At 44.6% G+C, this 18,904-nt stretch overlaps 1 protein-coding gene across 1 annotated transcript in view; it reads left to right on the top strand.

Moving 5' to 3' along the window:
• RIMKLA (ribosomal modification protein rimK like family member A) overlaps positions 1-12,295 on the top strand; it is a 35,179-nt gene extending 22,884 nt beyond the window's left edge. Inside the window, exons 4-5 of the mRNA XM_070786735.1 lie at positions 5,031-5,234; positions 8,764-12,295. Coding sequence (XP_070642836.1) covers positions 5,031-5,234; positions 8,764-9,254 — 695 coding nt within the window. The 3' untranslated portion in view covers positions 9,255-12,295. The remainder of the gene's footprint in view (positions 1-5,030; positions 5,235-8,763) is intronic.
• Positions 12,296-18,904: the final 6,609 nt, after the last annotated feature.

Raw genomic sequence — 18,904 nt, 5'->3', positions numbered from 1 at the left:
TTAAAGCCAGCTTCACGTCATTTCTTCTCCCTCCACACTGGTCTCTTTCCCTCTCTTACAAAGTTGATCACTCTTCCCTTCGTGTTGCCGAAGCACTTCATCCTTGCCTCCAGCATAGTACTACGCTTTACTACAGGTATAGATTTCTGTGCCTTTTCCCCTTTCCTACTGCAGCTGCTCAGAGGTAGGAACTTGGTCCTGCCCATCTCTGTCCTCAGGACCTCCTACAGTGCTCAGGACACAGTAGTTGAAGAGGATGTGTGCAGCCAGAAGTAGTTCCCCTCTCCTGTGGTATGTGAGCGGGTACCTTCTGATGATACCCAGATGGCATCCTGTACTGCTCAGGGCATCTGGAGTGACAGGAGGTACCCTGGGTGGACATGGAATGAGCAGTTCCCATGAACCTGACACGCAGCCTGCTCTTAGTCTTCGCTGTGTAGAGGGTAGAGACGTTGCATTGCAGGCGATGACCACTGTGCCATGCAGGCCCTAGCGCCTGGTTCAGCCTCATGGAGGGAGGGGCCCGCTCTGCCCTGAGGCAGGGAAGGCTTCAGTGGAAGGAAAGGAGACTTCATTTGGAATCTGGAATTTGAACTGGGTAAGCAGCATGCAGAAGCCGGCGTGGGCAGAGCAACCTGGGAAAGGAGTTGAGGAGTAAGAGAAATGAGTTGGGATGGTGAGGTGGGGCTCTGAATACTGTTCAGATATACTGCAGTGCAAAAATGCAGTGTCTCAACTGGTTTTTTTATTGTGGTGAAATATACGTGAAATAAAATTCAGCTGATATTTATTGAGCGCCCACAAAGTGCCAGGGGGATACAGAAAGGAGCAGAACAAAACTTCCTGCCCTCAAGGAGCTCACATTGTAGAAAGGTAAGACAGATGATAAGTAAACTAAATAGCAGATGTAGTACTTATAGATGTTTTAAAAATTAGGAGATAATTCATAAAACAAAAAACGTACCATTTTATGTTGTACAATTATGAGGATTTTAGTATTTTTACTCTTCTGTACAACCATTGTGTAAATAAATGTTAGTCACTCAGTCATGCCCGATTCTTTGCAACCCCATGGACTGTAGACTGCCAGGCTCCTCCTCTGTCCATGGAATTCTCCAGACAAGAATAGTAGAGCAGGTAGCCAGTTCCTTTTCCAGGGGATCTTCCTGACCAAGGGCTCGAACCCCGGTCCTCTGCATTGCAGGCAGATTCTTTACTGTCTGAGCCACCAGGGTAGCCCCCACTATCTAATTCCACAATATTTTCATCACCTCCAGAAGAAACCCTGTACTTGTCAAAGATCAATCCCAGTGGTCCCTCCCCTGGTCCCTTGCAACACTAATCTACTTTCTGTTTCTATGGATTTGCCTCTTGGATGTTTCCTATCAATGGAACTGTACAATATGTGGCCTTTTGTGTCTGGTTTCTTTTAGTGTAATGTTTGTGAGGATCATCCATGCTGGAGAATGGATCAGGTTTTTATCCCTTTTTATGACTCAGTAATATTTTATATGGATATGCCACATTTTGTTTATCTGTTATCCATTGATGGGCATTTGGGTTGTTCTGCTTTGCGGCTATTATGAATAATGCTGATGTGAACATTGGTGCACATATATGTGAATATATGTTTTCATTTCTCTTGGGTGTATATATACACCTAAGAAGGGAATTGCGGGGTCGTATGGCCACTCTGTGTTTAACATTAGGGAAACCACCAATGCTTCCCTACAGTGGTGTTCCACAACAGTTATGCCGTTTTATATCCCTACCAGCAATGTATGAGAGTTCTACTCTCACCACATACTAAGTAAAACTTTTATATTAGGTGTATTAATTGGCCTAGGCAAGTGATGTTAAATGGTCACCATACCTCCACAATAAAAACAAGTCACAAAGCAAAAAGAACAAAAATGCATGTTTGCCAAGCATTAGTAATGTATAGGTCTGTTTTACAGATTTATTTTTAAATTTTTAAAATCTTTTTTTAATTGAGGTATGATTGATGTGAAACATTATATTAGTTTCAGGTGTACATCATAGTGATTCAATATTTGTATATATTGCAAAATGATCACAGTAAGTTAATATCCGTCATAGGTACAGAATTTTTTTCCTTATTGTAAAAATGTCTAAGATTTACTCTCTCAGCAACTTTTAAATGTCTAATTTGTTTTTATTATAGCCATCCTAGTGGGTGTTTATGGGATTGTACTATAATTTTGATTTGTATTTCCCTAATGACTAATGTTGAACATCTTTTCATGTTATTGCCCATTTGTATATCTTCTTTGGAGAGATGACTTTTCAAATTCTTTGCCCATTTTCAGTTGGTTTACTGATCTTTGTATTACATTTTTTAGAGCTCTTGCTGTATTGCGGTTACTACACTCTTACCAGATACATAATTTGAGCATGATTTCTTCCTACTCTGTAGGTTGTCTTTTTGCTTTTTTTTGATAGCATCCTTTGATGTACAAAAGGTTTTGATTTTGATGAAGTCCAATTTTTTCTTTTGATTACTTGTGCTTTTGATGTCATTTTGTGCTTGCCTAATCCAAGGTCATACAGATTTACACCTATTTTTCTTTCTAAGAGTTTTACAGTTTTAGCTCTTACATTTGGAGTGTTTGATCCATTTTGAATTAATTTTTGTATATGGTGTGATGGAGTCAAATTTCATTCATTTGCCTGTGAATATCCAGTTTTCCGGGTATTATTGTTGAAGAGACTGTTGATTCCCCACTGAAGGCTCTTGGAACTCTTGTCAAAAATCCAAAACTGACCATCTGTATGGGGGGTTTATTCTGGGTTCTCAGTTCTGTCTCATTGATCTATATGTCTCTCCTTATGCCACACTGTTGTGTGTGCATGTATGTATCAGTCACACAGTCATGTCTGACTCTCTGTGACCTTGTGGAAGGTATGTAGCCCAGCAGGCTCCTCTGTCCATGAGATTCTCCAGGCATGGAGTGGGTTGCCATACTGGAGTGGGTTGCCATTCCCTTCTCAAGGAGATCTTCCCGACCCAGGGATCGAACCCAGATCTCCCGCGTTGCAGGCCTATTCTTTTACCATCTGAGCCCCCAGTAGAAAATTTTGAAATTGGGAAGTTCAAGTCCTCCAACTTTGTCCTTCTTTTTCAAGATTGTGTTGGCTATTCAGTTCAGTTCAGTCATGCAGTCATGTCTGGCTCTTTGCGACCCCATGAACCGCAGCACACCAGGCCTCCCTGTCCATCACCAACTCCCGGAGTCCACCCAAACCCGTCCCATAAATTTACATATAAATTTTAGGACCAGTATATCAATTTCTGAAGTAAAAGGAAGCTCGAGTTTTGGTGGGGATTACATTGAATCTGTAGGCCAATTTGAGGAGTATTTCCATCTTAACAATATTGTCTTCCGTTTTTTGAACATGGAATGTCTTTCCACTTATTTCAGTTTTTAATTACTTTCAAAAATGTTTTGTACTTTTCTGTGAATAAGTCTTGAACCTGTTTGGCTAAATGTATTCCTTTTGATACTATTGTAAGTGGAATGGTGTTCTTAATTTCATTTTCAGGTTGGTTGTAGCACGCAGCATCTGAGCGACAGTGGATAGGGAGTGAGCAAAGTTGCAGCAGCTGTTAGGCTCTGGTATATGGAAATAAATCTCAAGAAGGCAATGGACTCATGCAAGATGTGCCCTTCAGAAAGTTACTAATCTTGTGGGGCCTAATGTTCCTTTTCTGTCAAACAAAAATAGCTATACTTGTCCTAATGCCTTCACAGAGCTAGCATGAAATATGAAAGATATAATTTTAAAAAATCAAGTATTTGGCGCACAGTAGATGATTAAATAACCTTAGTACTCTTCCCCCACACCACCCTAGTTTTTTCCCTCCTTGCTTTAAAACTGTAGCTCCTTAATTAACTGCAGACTAAGCCCCATATTGGAAGCTCTGTGCCAGGAACCAAGGAACCTGTTTTTAGCCCTCATTTCTGCTGAAAATCCTCCTATCACTGAATCCCAGCCATCTGCTGCCAGACGCCAGATCTCCTGGTGCCAAATGTCCAATGACCACGCCGTGTTTTGGAGGTTACTTCTTGATCTTATTCGCCACTGGGGACTGATACCCATCCCTCATTTTTTTTTTTTTTTTTTTTTTTGAGACTTCAGAAATGTCCCACTCTTTCTAAGGTAGTAACAAATCTTAGGAAGACCATCTCTTTGTTCCATATTTGCTAACAAGGTTCAGGGTATAGTATGTTCATGTCAGATTTGTAGGGGAAACCCTTCAGGCCCCCCTGCTCAGATCTGTTAGCTAATGTGCAAATGGAAAGGCAGATGTCAAGTAATTCAAAAGCGTAAGTGATTCAGGCAGAAAATAAAGAATTTGGAATCAAGTAGGAATGCTTTCCCCAGACATCAGTAGAAGTATGGGTCATTCCTTTTAGAATGAAATGGATATAGCCAAATAATACATTTCTTATGTTTGAAAGTTCAGGACATCTGGCAGTGGCTACTTCTTGAACTCCCATAGTATTCAGCACTGACCTCTCCTAATGCCATATCAGGCTGTGTCGTTATCTTTCATGGTCTCTCTCCATCTCAACTGGGAATTTCTCTAAAGTATGTTCAGTTAATTATGTTCCATAAACATTGATTGACACAGTAAGTTTGGGGGATTTAAACAAAAGTGAGTGAGGCATGGACTCTGACAGATCAGCATCTTCCAGTTTTGGAACCGAATTAACTAGATTCTTAAGATTTTATTTTGGCCTCTTCTGTGTGTTTCTGGGATACATTTTGATTTCATTTTGGAAAAAAAACATTGTGAACAGAGAGGGAGGTGAGTAAAACCCAGGGAAAATAAAATTTGATGGCCATTTGAGAAGACACAAGAGTCAACTCAGAGAAGTTGAAGGGGCCAGAGTGAGGCAGGTTGGGAAAGAATGGTTGACTCTGGACCGGGAGGTGGGATGGCAAGGACCGTGCTCAGAGGCGTGTCTAACTCCTTTTTTTGCTGTTTGTCTTTCTTCTTAAAGGAAAAGGTGTTTTTCTTGCAAGAGATAAACACCACCTCTCAGACATCTGCCACCTGATCCGCCACGACGTGCCCTACCTGTTCCAGAAGTACGTGAAGGAGTCCCACGGAAAAGATATCCGGGTGGTGGTGGTCGGCGGCCAGGTGATAGGCTCCATGCTTCGCTGCTCCACAGATGGACGGATGCAGAGCAACTGCTCTCTCGGTGAGGCACTGACGCTCAGAGTGGGACTTTGGTCAGGGGGAAGCCACCAGGGCTTTTCATCAGGATGTTTTTGTTGTTCAGTTGCTCAGTCCACCTGTCTGTGACCCCGTGGACTGCAGCGTGCCAGGCTTCCCTGTCCTTCACCATCTCAGGATGTTTGCACCCAGTCCACGTGTCTTGATCCCTCCTATCTGGTCAGACCCTCTGCGAGGTGCCAGGATCACAGAGAGGAATTAGAAGCAAGCCTTTTCCCTTAGCAGTAAGCAGTCCAGGTGGGGGACAGGTGGATATACGGGCTGTGACGGAGGTCAAACCAGGGAATGTCAGGACACTGCGATGTGAACCCTATGTCATAGGCGTTAGGACCTGGCAGTCCCCATTACACAAGGGAGTGACGGGAGGGCTGGTGTTTGAGAAAAACTGACGTCTGGAAAGAGGATGGATTGAAAGCGTAGGAGGGAGGCAGGGGAGCTGAGTTTGGAAACTGCGACAACAGCTCAGGCCAGAAGTAAGGAAAGTCTAAAACTAAGGCGGTGGGGGTACTCCTTGGGGTTCCAGTGGCTCAGACTCTGCACTTTCACTGCTGAGGGCATGAGTTCAATCCCTGGTCTGGGAACTCCCTCGAGCAGTGTGGTATGGCCAAAAACAAAAAAAAGAAAGTGAGAAGTAAACCAAGGTAATGGCAGGAGACAGAGCATATGCTTTTACCTTGCATTGATAATTGACATTGTATTTCTTTTTTTTTTTTTCTTTAATTGTGTTTTTCTTCTATATTTGATGTTATTGGAAAGCTGAAGTTTGTTTGGGTCAAATGCATAACCCCATCCCATTAACATTTTGATAAGGCTTGTGTTCTCTTGTGGTGAATGGAGATGGTCCCAAGGGCATGGAGATTCTTATGTTCGTTACAGAAAGCTATTGTCAACTATTGTCATGAGTGGAATTTGTTGGTATTGTGAAAAAATACCTAGTTGTTATTTCCCAAATCACCAGATGAGTGTATCAAGTCTGGTGACTAATGAAGAGGCCGAAACACGAATCCAGTCCTTCAGCTGGAGTGTGGTTGAGCGGTCTCCCAGAGTGGGCTCCAGGGTAGTTGCTGATAGTGTAAGGATTAATGAGAGTCCTTGCCCTCAGGAAGTTTATAGTCCAGTAAAGAAGAAGACGTACGAACAGGTCATCGTAAGATACAGTGACTGAAGTGCTGTGAAAGAAGCAAGTGCTAGGCTGAGGTTGACACTGTACCTAGTACATTATCTCATTTAGTGTTCATGACACTCCTGTGTCTTGCCGCAGTGTCAAACCTTATGTATTATCAGTTTGTCTTTCACAGAATTCATTCTTTAACTGGAAAATACACAGCTTTGTAATTTATCCATATTGCGCTTTTTTTTTGATGAACTGTTTTAAAGCTGCTTAAAACCTTTTCCTCATACAATGTAGTAAGTGGTGGAGAGGCAGAGTTAAGGTTTAAGTCATCAGTTTATGAGAATGCAAGCGTTGCGTTTTTGTCATTTTTTCTAACCACTTGATTTATTTGGTGTGGCTCTGCTGGGTCTCGGTTGCTTTGCACGGGCTTTGTCTGGTTGTGGTGAGTGGGCGCTCCTCCTCCTCACAGTGCGCAGGCGTCTCGATGCAGTGGCTTCTCTTGTTGCAGAGGACGGGCTCTAGAGTGCCAGCTTCAGTTTAGTTGCCCTGAGGCACGTGAGATCTTCCTGGACCAGGGATCTAACCTGTGCCCCCTGAATTGGCAGGCGGATTCTTATCCTACTGGACTACGAAGGAAGTCCCAAGTGTTATCTTTGCAGGAAGACTAAAGGGAGACAATTAAATCTGAGGTCTTAGCTTTTTAACAAGTACGAGTAAGTAGATTCTATCTTGGTATGGGATTTTTGTCTCACAAGCCTCTCTCAGAAAACAATAAGTTAACTTTGTTTCTTCTAGTTTCTTCTAATGCATCCTCAATGTAGAAAAGTTAGGAAATATGGCAGAGTCAAATGAAAAAAGATGTTTATCAATTAATCCCACCATCTAGAGACAACCACTGTTAACATTTTGGTGGTCTTGTTTCTGACAGTGGGTTTTGGGGTTTTTTTTGCATAATCATGGTCATGCTGCACAGCCTTTATACCTTTTAAGTGTGAATATTTTCCCATGTGATCTCAAACTCACCATCATTTTTAGTAATGCTTGTAAACTATGCTCCTTTCTTCTGTTGTGAGCTACTTAGATGATAATATTTTATTTACTCATCAACAAATATCAAATGACTACTGTATACCAGTATTTTGATTTTCCAGTATTTTGAATAATTGTGCCGTCAGCATATTTGTGCTTAAAGCTTTTTTCCCTATTATATAAGGTTATTCCCTTCATGGTGTGATGACTAGGTCAGAGAATATAAACATTTTTTTAAACTCTAAAAAAGAGTATTGCTTTCATATTGCTCTCTCAAAGAGTGTCCTGATTTCCATGCAGACCTTTTGTGAGTGATAAAAATGCCCATTTCGCTGCCTCTCGCCAGCATACCCCCCTTCCTTTGAAAGGTCATTTGAGACCTTTGAAAGGTCAGTTGGTGTCTGGTATTGTTGCCAAAATTTGGCCTCTGTACGCTGGGACCGGATTAAATCTCGGAGACAGAGTTTTGGGAGAAATAGAAATTCTACAGGTAACTCAGTTGGTAAAGATCCACCTGCAATGCAGGAGACCCTGGTTTGATTCCTGGGTCAGGAAGTTCCCCTGGGAAACAGGTAGGCTACCCACTCCAGTATTCTTGGACTTTCCCTGGTGGATCAGATGGTAAAGAATCCTCCTGCAATGCAGGAGAGGATTCCCTGGAGGAGGGCATGGCAACCCCTCCAGTATTCTTGTCTGGAGCACGCTATGGACAGAGGAGCCTGGTGGGCTATAGTCCATAGGGTTGCAAAGAGTCAGACACAACTGAGCAACTCAGCACAGCACAGCACCAAAAGAAATAGCTTTATTGCTTTGCCAGGCAAAAGGGGCCACAGTGGGCTAATGCCCACAGGACTGTGTGTCCCAGCCTGGAGGGGGTAGTGAGGAGTCTCATAGTATTCAGGGAGCTGAGCATGATCAGCTCATGGACATTCTTCTTATTGATCAGTGATGAGATAATGGGGACTCAGCATCATCAACCTTCTGGTTCCTACTGGTCTGGGGTCTACATGCTGGGGTGGACAGCATATAGTTAACTTCTTCAATCTGGTGAGGGTTTCAGCATTTGCAAAACAGCTCAAAGGACATGGCTCAGAATATTATCTATAGTCCTTGAGGGAAAGCTAAAGTCCTTGCTTTGTTTAATGGCTAAAGTATTATTATTTTGTCTTGCTGGACTGTTTTCCTTTCTTTCTGCATGTTCCCACTTCTCTGATTAAATTTATTCTTTGACTAAGGTTTTTCTACAGACAAAAGGCAAGCGGAGAGCATGGGTGAGGGTCCATTCTGGGAAGCCCCGTAGGGTCCTGCTCGGCCACAGTGTCACCGTCACATCACTGTGGTTTCCCCACAGGTGGCGTGGGCGTCATGTGCCCGCTGACGGAACAAGGCAAGCAGCTGGCTATCCAGGTGTCTAACATCCTGGGCATGGACTTCTGTGGCATCGATCTTCTCATCATGGACGATGGCTCCTTCGTGGTGTGTGAGGCAAATGCCAACGTGGGCTTCCTAGCCTTCGACCAGGCATGCAACTTAGACGTGGGCGGGATCATTGCAGACTACACCATGTCCTTGCTGCCCAACAGGCAGACCGGGAAGATGGCCGTCCTCCCAGGCTTGGCTAGCCCCAGGGAGAAGAAAGAGCCAGATGGCTGTGCTTCAGCTCAGGGAGTTGCAGAGAGCGTCTATGCCATCAACAGCGGGTCTACCTCCAGCGAGAGTGAGCCTGAACTGGGAGAGATCCGGGCTTCCTCAGCCAGCACAGCGGGGGCCCCGGCCCCCATGCTGCCTGACCCCAGCTACAACATTAACACCAGGATTGCTTCAGAATTAAAACTTAAGTGAATTCCTGCTTTTTGGCAGCACTGAAACCAAATCCTACTGCTTCCCTAGTAGTTTTGAGCGAATAAAATCTGGACTAGTGTGATTTCATTTGCACAGAAACTAGAAATCCCATCTGGGCACTCGGCATTCTTTCTAATGATGATTTAAGCAAATGGCCTAGCTTTGTGGTTTTTAGAAACACTAATATAAAAACCCTCACCGAGAACAACATCCCGACTGATTGATTTGAGACCGATGTCTGCCGCGAGCACTTGGATGTTACGGCTGACTTGGGGCACTGACTCTGTGCTGTGCTTTGGCTTTTAGCAGTGGAGCCCATTAAGTTGGAACTGCTTCTGGAGATACTGTACAAAAGAGCAACCACCCGACAGAGGCACGTGCAGAAGAGGTGGAATGTGACTGCAGTTGTGTGCTCTTCATTAAGAGTGTGTGTGTGTGTGTGTGCGCGCGCGCCTGTGTGTGTGTGTGAGATGCTCAGAGAATACACAGTCCCAGTGCTGTTAAAGAATCGGTCTCTGCTCCCCATCAATCACCGTCTTGACCATATTTCTCTGACACTCAGGATATGGTGTTTCAAAGGGAGCTTCCTCATTAGCATCTTCAATGAAGCACTTTGTAGAAAGTGAGATTGAGCGTCCTTTGACGTCAGTGGTTGGCAGACATCCTGCTCTGTAACTGGAGCTTCCTACAAACTGCCAAGCATATAGACCCTGCTTCAACTACCGCCAGCCCCAGCAGCCCCTTGCACCTTTGCTGCCTTTGGCCTCAGCTGGAAATGCATTTCAGTGAGCTAGTGGCCACACACTTCCTTCCTTCAGCGTGCACTAGAACACCACGGACTTCTTTTCAGTGGGCTCCTGTGCACTTGACATCAGAAGCCAGTGGGTTTTTAATCCTAGAGAGCTACTGAAAAATAATCATTCCCCCTTCCTCTGCTGAAACTTTGTGTACTTAGCTATAGGAGATTTTCTCATACGAGTTGGTGTTGTGGGCCTGTTGGGTAGATAGAGCCATTGGAAACACACTCCAGTCCCATTGACATACTAGTCTTACCCAGGTTCCAGAGACCTGTCTTTACTCACTTTTCCACACTGGGGAGACTCAGGTATCAAGGATAACTCATTGCACATCTTATGGGGGGATGGTGAAGGGAAGTAGATAATGTTGACATGACACCAAGTACTTTCCATTTTAGCTCTTCTAGCAGAGAGGATGACCCTTCCCTTGGGAGAAATCACAGAGATGGAGTTTTCCATTTCTGCTCGTATGAAGTATGACAGAAATGAACACGGCTACCTTTTTAACCAAATAAACTAGAACATAGGCACTCAAGAGTCACCCTGTTCATACTTACTTCCTTGGAAGACCTTACTCTTGAGCTGCAATGTTCCATGTGCCAAGACCACATAGACTTCCTGTTTGGAATTATCTCTGAAGCCATGCAAGAAAAGAGGCCTCACCACCTTATAGTCAGACCTCATTTTTTACATCACTCCTCCCCAGAGGTTATCCCAGGCTCCATCAGTCATTTTCTTAGACTTATCTTCTAATGCTCTTTGGCTGTTAAATCCTTCCTCAAAAAAGAAATCTACCCTTAAAGGACAAACACCAACAACATTAAGGAAGCGTACAGGTGGATGGCTCCAAGGAGGGTTCTAGAAATGTTCTGAGTAAGGCCAGCTTCCCTCGACTAACCACACATCTTCCCAAGGTGACTAGTTTGAAGGCAGCAACACCCATTTGGGTGTATGAATTCCTGAACTTCTTCTGTAATGTAAAATGTGTGTCAAGTCAAACTAGTCCGTTTTCTTTCACAACACATTTAAATAGAAACTGGCTTTGAAAATAACTGTGGCTAAAATCAGATCTCACTAAGTAACAGTTGTACAACTGAAAACTGGAGATGTCGCCCTGCACAGTAGTAGTTTAAATACAGTCAAATAAGGTGCATGCCACTGAGCTGTGACTCCAGTCATGTGTCCGTACAGTTGAAAAATGATAATCCTTCACCTTTAGTATAGGTTAAGACATGTACCTTATCTTTACCACTCAGGGTGGGTTTAGCAGAATGGTTCTAGGTCTGTTCTCGTTGGAATTGGCCAGATGCTTTCTATGTAAACCTTTGAACCAAGTGACGACCTTCTGGAAGCTGCATCCACCCCTTCCCACAGTTTAGTGTAAGCTCAGTCTCTCCATTTTAACTAAGGGGATGATAGTGGGCCCCATCCTGAGCAGAGCAGCTAGAGGATGCTTCCAGAGTTGTCAAGAGGGGCCTGTTTTCCAGCTGCCAGTGACATCTGTAGTCATTGGCATCATTGCTCGGAACCCAGCCCTGTCTAGAAGCAGAGAAAGCTGGGGCACAGCTGGGTCGTAGCCTTGCTCCAGGATTTCCCACTCTGGCTGTGGGCCCTGTGAGCCTCAGCCAGATGGCTGGGTCGACCTCGTCACAGCTGCCCACAGGGCCTGCTGGAGGGAACATGGGGCACAGAGCCAACTCCTCATTCTGATTCTCCCCTTCAACAGCTGATAACCCTATACAATCAAGTTGACTCTGACCTCGATTTTTCCATTCTTCTGATAGGGGATATGCCTATTTTATTTACCTCTTGAGGGCGGTGTGCTTTGAGGTTGAAGTGAGTTAATTAATGAGACTGCATTATATGGGTGGTGGTAGAGAGATGCCTATAGCATCTGGTTTTTAACAGTTTCCTATCACCCCTCCTCTGGGAGGAGTTAAGGAAAGAGACCATAAATTCTTGGCTTTAGCACACTAAACAGTGGTGGGGGGGCTGAAAATGGATGCAGCTTCTCAGAGGTCTTAGGACCTGAAAGGAGTAATGTATTCAGCCTTCTGGATGTATCGTATATAACCTGAAACTCTTGACTGCTATATCAACTAACAGTCTTCCTTATGTAACATAAATTGCGGTGTCTGTATACAGTTTTCCCATTATCTGGTAGTAGCATCTTGAAACTGGTCAAAACTTGAATGCCAATAGCTCAGTCACTCAGAATATATATGATTCTGCACTTGGGAAAAATGTCTTCATGCTGTTTGTCTGATTGCTGAGGGGTATGGGTATCCCCCCTCGAAGGTGGATTTGGGGCTTTAGGTCTTGAGGGTCTGGTCAACAATGTAAATGGATTATAAGCCATTAGTGTCACAATTGCAGACTCAGTGTCCGCAACTCAAAGGGGATTCCATGACCACTGGGGAAGGGATGAGGAAGAAGGGGAGAGGATGAGGAAGAAAGAGAAGGAGAAAGGTCTGGAATAGTTTTGTGACATTTTGGTGGAAGTGGTAAGTTGGGATCATCTGAAATTCTAGTGGGAAAAGGAAGAAATGGCTCTTTGGTGAGTTTGAATGAAAGAATCATGAATATGCGTTGATTAGAGGCAGGGATCTAACCTACTTGTTAGATTAGAAACTATTCTGTGTAAAGAAAATGAGATACATGGATTCCCATCTACCTTGGCAGAAGTAGGAGAGACACATCCCTTTTTTTTTTTTCCTTTTTTTTAAAATTTTATTTTATTTTTAAACTTTACAATATTGTATTAGTTTTGCCAAATATCGAAATGAATCCGCTACAGGTATACCCGCGTTCCCCATCCTGAACCCACTGGTGCACTGGGACACATCCCTTTTTTAAGTCCTGATGAAGGCTGGTCTTGAGAACACTCTTAATGTAAATCAGAGGAAGATTGAAGCAGCTAGCTTCAATCACTCAGGTAAGAGCTGACCCTCCTGGAAGTGAAAGACCAAGAAAGCCACGTGCAGGCGATCATAGAACCATGTCAGAGCGTGAGTCCAAAGTCAGCAAAATGGTCTAATACTTCTTTTGTACCCGAAGGTGAGCAGGCTTCTATCTGCTGTTATTTTATGCTGATGTTTTGGAAAGAGCCCTGACAGCAGCCGTCTTGTCACTGTCCCTGCAGTTAGCGTTCCTAGACCTGCTGCTGTAGCCTAATATTAATAGAAAACCTGGGGCTGGTTATGGCTGCTTCTGAAACTCCAGCTCAGACTGTGGCTTAAAATGTTGTCACCCAGAAGACCACCCAGTTCAGGAGTATGTTGTCTTAATCCTTTCTTAAAACTGCATTGCATTTTCTTTCCAAGTCTATGGCTACACTGCAGCCCGCCCTTCTGCAACACACAGCTGAGTTTGAAAACCTTGTCCCTTCAAGCATTTCCACTTCCTTCTCCAGGTGCAGTTCCCACACTGACCTGTGGCATGGTCCCAAACCTTGTGCTGGCACCCCAACCTTATTGGGAAGCCTTGCTCTGTCATTTCATATTCACTGGGGCTCGGAGGTGAAACTAAGGTCACCCACCGAGCCAGATTTGAGGCCACAGAAGAGCAGGACTTTGGAACCAGTTCAGTCTTATTCCATAGATGGAAATCTGAATCCTAGAGACCATGTTCACTTAGCTGGTCAGCAGCAAGGTTGGGACCCAGGCAGTCTGGTTCCCCACTGGTTTGGCATACTGCCAGGGGTGTCTCTGTTCTTCCATGGCACTCAATATTTTCTGCCATCCTGGAGCCAACCTGTACCCATCCCCCTTCTGCTGAGCCTCTGCTCTGGATCAACATGGTGTGAAGGATTCGGCTCCTGGATGTGACTTTCAGGTAAGAGCTGCAGAGGTGTATATGAGATTTCCAGGTGCATGCTGGCTTATCACCTGTGCTTTCGACCAGCCAAGAGCATATAGCCCCATCTTACCCCATCAGTGGTAGGATGTGAGAGAAGGCCCCTGCCAAGCTGACTGAAGGCTTCCTTGGCCCCAGTTTGATTCATGTTCCCTCACTGCAGAATGTCTTGGATTTCCAGAGGCCTTAGTGCCACCCCCCATGGATGCCAAGGGCATAAAGGCCCCAAGCTTCTCCCATCAGGCATACCTGAGGGGGAATCCTGATCAATAAACATGTTAGTTGCAACCAGCTGCAAAGTCAAAGGTTTCCTTCCACTCACAGGTCCACAGACATCCCCCTTACAACCAGCCACTAGGAGAGATTCTTGCCTGCTGTAGCCCATGTGTCAGCTGAGGACACCCTGCTCCTTGAGATCCAGAGAAGTCTGCTGACTGGGCCTTTGGAACTCCGTGATTTCTAAGGGACTTACATCTTGGGCAGTCACTGCTGACTCCAGACTTCTGCTTCCTCATTTAAGCGGCAGTGGTGTCTCATCTCTGCACTGCCTCAGCTGAGACGTGCTCAGTTCTCACCCCTACTTCCACGCACACCAAATTTCAAATGAGTCAGCATGGGCGTGGGTTCCTGTGTGTGTTTCGGTGATGTGGGAGGAAATGGGAGCCTTTACAGCAATGTAGACATGGAGCCCCCATTCATAAAACACTCATTTGATATCCTACAGAAGAATCCACTCACCTTCCACCCCACATAATATCTGTCTCCTTTCTAGGTCGCTTCAGTCGTGTCCGACTCTTTGTGATGCTATGGACCGTAGCCCATTAGGCTCCCCCGTCCATGAGATTCTCCAGGCAAGAATACTGGAGTGGGTTGCCATTCCTTCTTCCAGGGAATCTTCCCAACCCAGGGATAGAACCCACATCTCTTACATCTTCTGCATTGGCAGGAAGGTTCTTTACAACTAGCGCCACCTGGGAAGCCGTTCTTGGGACCAACCAAATTCATTTATGTTTTCATGGATGGCAGCAGAGTCATTCCTTTTTTTATTTGATTTTTTAAAATTTGATTCCTGCCAACACCCCTACCTTCAAGATTTCACTTTCAACCATGGGTGGCTTATTAGAGGCATCTTCCTGAACAAAGATCACTCCCTCCTCAAGAGGAACTCAAATGCTGTCCCTTAGGGTGATACACTGATCATTCCCACTACCCTAGCCAGGCATGACAACCACCATAATCACCCTTAGCTGTCAGGGTCATCATGCTTTTGGGAAGCCAACACAGATGGATGTAAATGGTGCTTGTTTGAGTTACCCAGGTTCAAATCCTGGCTTGATAACTTATGGCTTATATGACCTCAGGAAAGCCACTTAATCTTGCTTAACCTTTGCATCGTCACCTGTAAATATGGTAGATAAACAGTCTTGAATGTGAAGCTCTTAACCACAGATCTGGCTTTCAGCAGTTTTCCTCTTCTTGCTTCCTTCACTGTCAGCAATCACAAACAGCTCCCGCTTGTGATCATGGCTCAGTGCCAAGGGATAAAAGCTGGCAGACAGCAGCTTTACAGCTGGGAAAAGAGATGCAGGGGAGGGAGGGCACAGGGCTGGTGGCTGCTCAAGCGTGCTGTGGTTCAGGCTTAATGACTGAAAGGTCCCATCTATCCCTGAGACTCTGTGATGCTCTAGTGTGAGATATAGAGGGTGTATCTGGCTTAGAAAAATCCTAGAGGAAAGGCTGCCACAGACAACTGGGAGGCTGGAGAGCAGAGAAGCAGCGTGACCTTGGATGATTTAGCACCTGGCTTCTTTGGCCCTTCCTGTATTCGGTTTACTGGCTTTGCATCAAATGGAAGGAGGAGATGCCAGGGATTTGAATTAAATCTGTCAAACAGAGGCTGAGGGGAGTCAGAAGGCTGGGGGAGGGGGGTGAACTGTGTAGGGAACTCTGAGAGTCCAACAGCACCATCTGGACTTGGCAGGGATGACAGCCTTGAGAGCAGATGGAACTAGCCAGTAAAGCAGCTAAAGTTCTGCTGCCCTAGGCCTGGCCCCCATCGGACCCCCAGGATCGCCTGTTTAGAAGGAACACTGATTCTACTATCTGGAGAGAGCATGGTCTCTTAGTCTAGAACTAAGAAAGGTCTTCATGGTGGCAGGACCAGGCAGGTGGCTGATTTGTTTAGTTCTACCCAGGGGTCCCCAGAGTACCTGTGGTGTGCTGTACCAGATTGGACCAGCCCATGAGAGCGGATTGTTACCTTTTCAGGAATTTTGTGAGCTGGTTGTTAAAGGCAGCCATCATGCAAGCCTGCCAGGCTCCTCTGTCCATGGGATTCTCCAGGCAAGAATACTGGAGTGGGTTGCAATGCTCTTCTCCAGGGAATCTTCCCAACCCAGGGATCAAACCCAGGTCTCCCACATTGCTGGTGGATTCTTTACCAGCTAAGCTACCAGGGAAGCCCAAATTAAATATATATTATATAAACCTACAATTAAAGTATATTTAAAACATAGGTAAAAAATAATCAAAACTCATCACTGCGTAACCTTTTACTATTGTCTGTGCCCCTGAGGTTATTGATATCTATTGTGTTTGTATAGTGGAAATGCCACAGAATGGTGTGCAGCTGAGCATCTATACCCAACTGCACTGTTCAGTGACATCACATTGGTAATCTGAAATCAACCATGGTGGGGATATCCGCCCACACAGAGATGGGCAAACACAATATATCGTTTTCCCCCCTGGGGAGATAAAACTGGTGTTTATCAGCATACCAGTGCCAGTGGGTAACCAAGAAAGAAACTGATATACTGAAGAATTGAAACATCTTGGTTCCAGGGAGGTAGCATGTGTGATGGATTCCTCAGAAGCCAGTGTCATAATGTGCAGAACTGACTTGCAGAAAAACACTTGAAAACACAGCTTCTCTGCTTGTTCTATTTTTCTGTTTTTTCACACATGAGAAATCTGTTTGGTTTGCTCCTGAACTTAGGAGTTTTTGAGGCTCTGTCTCACCTATGGGCTATACTTCAGCTAAGTTCCCCCCAGAAAAGTGAATGTAGTTTTTCTTGCCTAACTAGCAAACGGAAGATGTACCACAAAGAATATATCTCCAGATTTCCCTGGTGGTCCAGAGGTTAAGGATCCGCTTTCCAAGGCAGGGGACGGATGAGTTTTGATCCCTTGTCAGGGAGCTTAGATCCCACATGCCTTGGAGCAACTAAGCCTATGCATCACCGCAACTACTGAACCATGTGCTGCAACCAGACTCCATGTGCCGCAATGAAAAATCCTGAACAATGCAATGAAGATCCTGCGGGCTGCAACTAAGACCCAATGCAGCCAAATAAATAAAAATAAATATATTTAGAAAAAGAATATATCTTAGCTAGTCACCCAAAGAGCTTGTTTCCAAGTGGTTTGAACAGTAATAACAATGTTAACTTCTCCCACAGGGAAGAAATCATTTCTAAATGACTGTTTTGCTGGTTTCGATTTTGATTAAAATTATTGCCATGGAACAGAATGCTTTGTTTGCCTTTGTCCCCAAATCTCTGTCCCTTTTGGTGGTTCTTTTTCAGTAAAAGTCACATGCTGAATCTACATTTTACTATTTTCATATCATAAAATGAGGAAAAGGCTTCATAGAAACTTTGTCCTATTCACTTGCACGCCAGCTGCATTCTGAAAAACCGTAATTTTCCTTTCAAACGCAGAGTGCTGTCTGAATTGTAATGTTGCCAACTCTCAACTGTCAAGATGATGGAGGAAAATACTAATGCAGATGGTATGAGCTTGTCGTGGGCCTGCTCAGCATACTCTCCTGGACTGACTTTAGAATGAATGCAAATAGCAAGTGAGAGCTGATAGCCATTGGGAATGGCTGTGTGGTGCAGGAAGGGTCCCAGGGCACTGGAAGGATCTGGGTACCCACCGCAAGAGCCTTTAGAACTTGTTTGCATGACATTTCCAAAGACTTCCTGGGAGAAACAATGATCAGAGCTTCAGGAACTAACTCCAGGCAGCCCCAGGCCTGAGGACCTTGAACGAAGGCTGTTCCCCAACTGGTGAGGGTCAGGGAGCCCCACCCCACACTGCCTAGGAAGAGAGGCACAGGGATAACGCTTCACTGTGGCAGCCAGGCTGCTGCTCTGTTGTGCCACCCACATTGTCCTTCAACCAAACACTGGGGAATGTGACCCGAACTTCTTTTTTATTTTATATGAAATTCTTCAAACGACATAAAAGTAGAGAGGCTGGTTTAATGAATCCCTCTAGTTTTAAATAATCAAAATTTTCTATTTTTACCTATTTCTTTTCTTAAGCATTTAAAAACAGTTCCCACGCACCATATCTTTTCTCCCCTGCATACTTCAGCAAGCATCTCATTTTTAAGACAGATTTCCAGCACTTCCCTGATGGTCCAGTGGTTAAGGATCTTCCTTCCGATGCAGGGGACACGGGACAGGGCCCCTAAGCCCACTCACTGCACCTACCAAGCCCACGCACAGCAACTAGAGAGCCCACGCGCCGAGTCAACAGAAATTTCCCCAGGATGCAAGGAAGATCTCGTGTGCAGCAGCTAAGACCCGACGCAGCCAAATGAATATATTTTTTTAAAGTCTATTCCACTGGCTATCTATTTTACATATGGTAACATATGTATTTCCATGCTACTCTCTCAATAGCCAGTTGGAATTTGCTACATGTCACAGGGAGCTCAAACCAGTGCTCTGTGACAACCTAGAGGGGTGGGATGGGGTGGAAGCTGGGAGGGGGATTTAAGAGGGAGGGAACACATGTATACCTATGGCTGATTCATGCTGATGTATGGCAGAAATCAGCATGTATTGTAAAGCAATTATCCTCCAATTAAAACATTTTTAAATGTCTATTCCACTTAAAAAAAAAAAGAGCGAGATTCCCTTATGCCTATACCACATACAACAAAATTAACAGTAATTCCTTGATTCTGTCTAATACCCAGTGCAT

Source organism: Bos indicus, chromosome 3 (assembly GCF_029378745.1).
Source record: "Bos indicus isolate NIAB-ARS_2022 breed Sahiwal x Tharparkar chromosome 3, NIAB-ARS_B.indTharparkar_mat_pri_1.0, whole genome shotgun sequence".
NCBI classification, from domain to species: domain Eukaryota; kingdom Metazoa; phylum Chordata; class Mammalia; order Artiodactyla; family Bovidae; genus Bos; species Bos indicus.
This window is presented reverse-complemented; position numbering and strand designations above follow the sequence as displayed.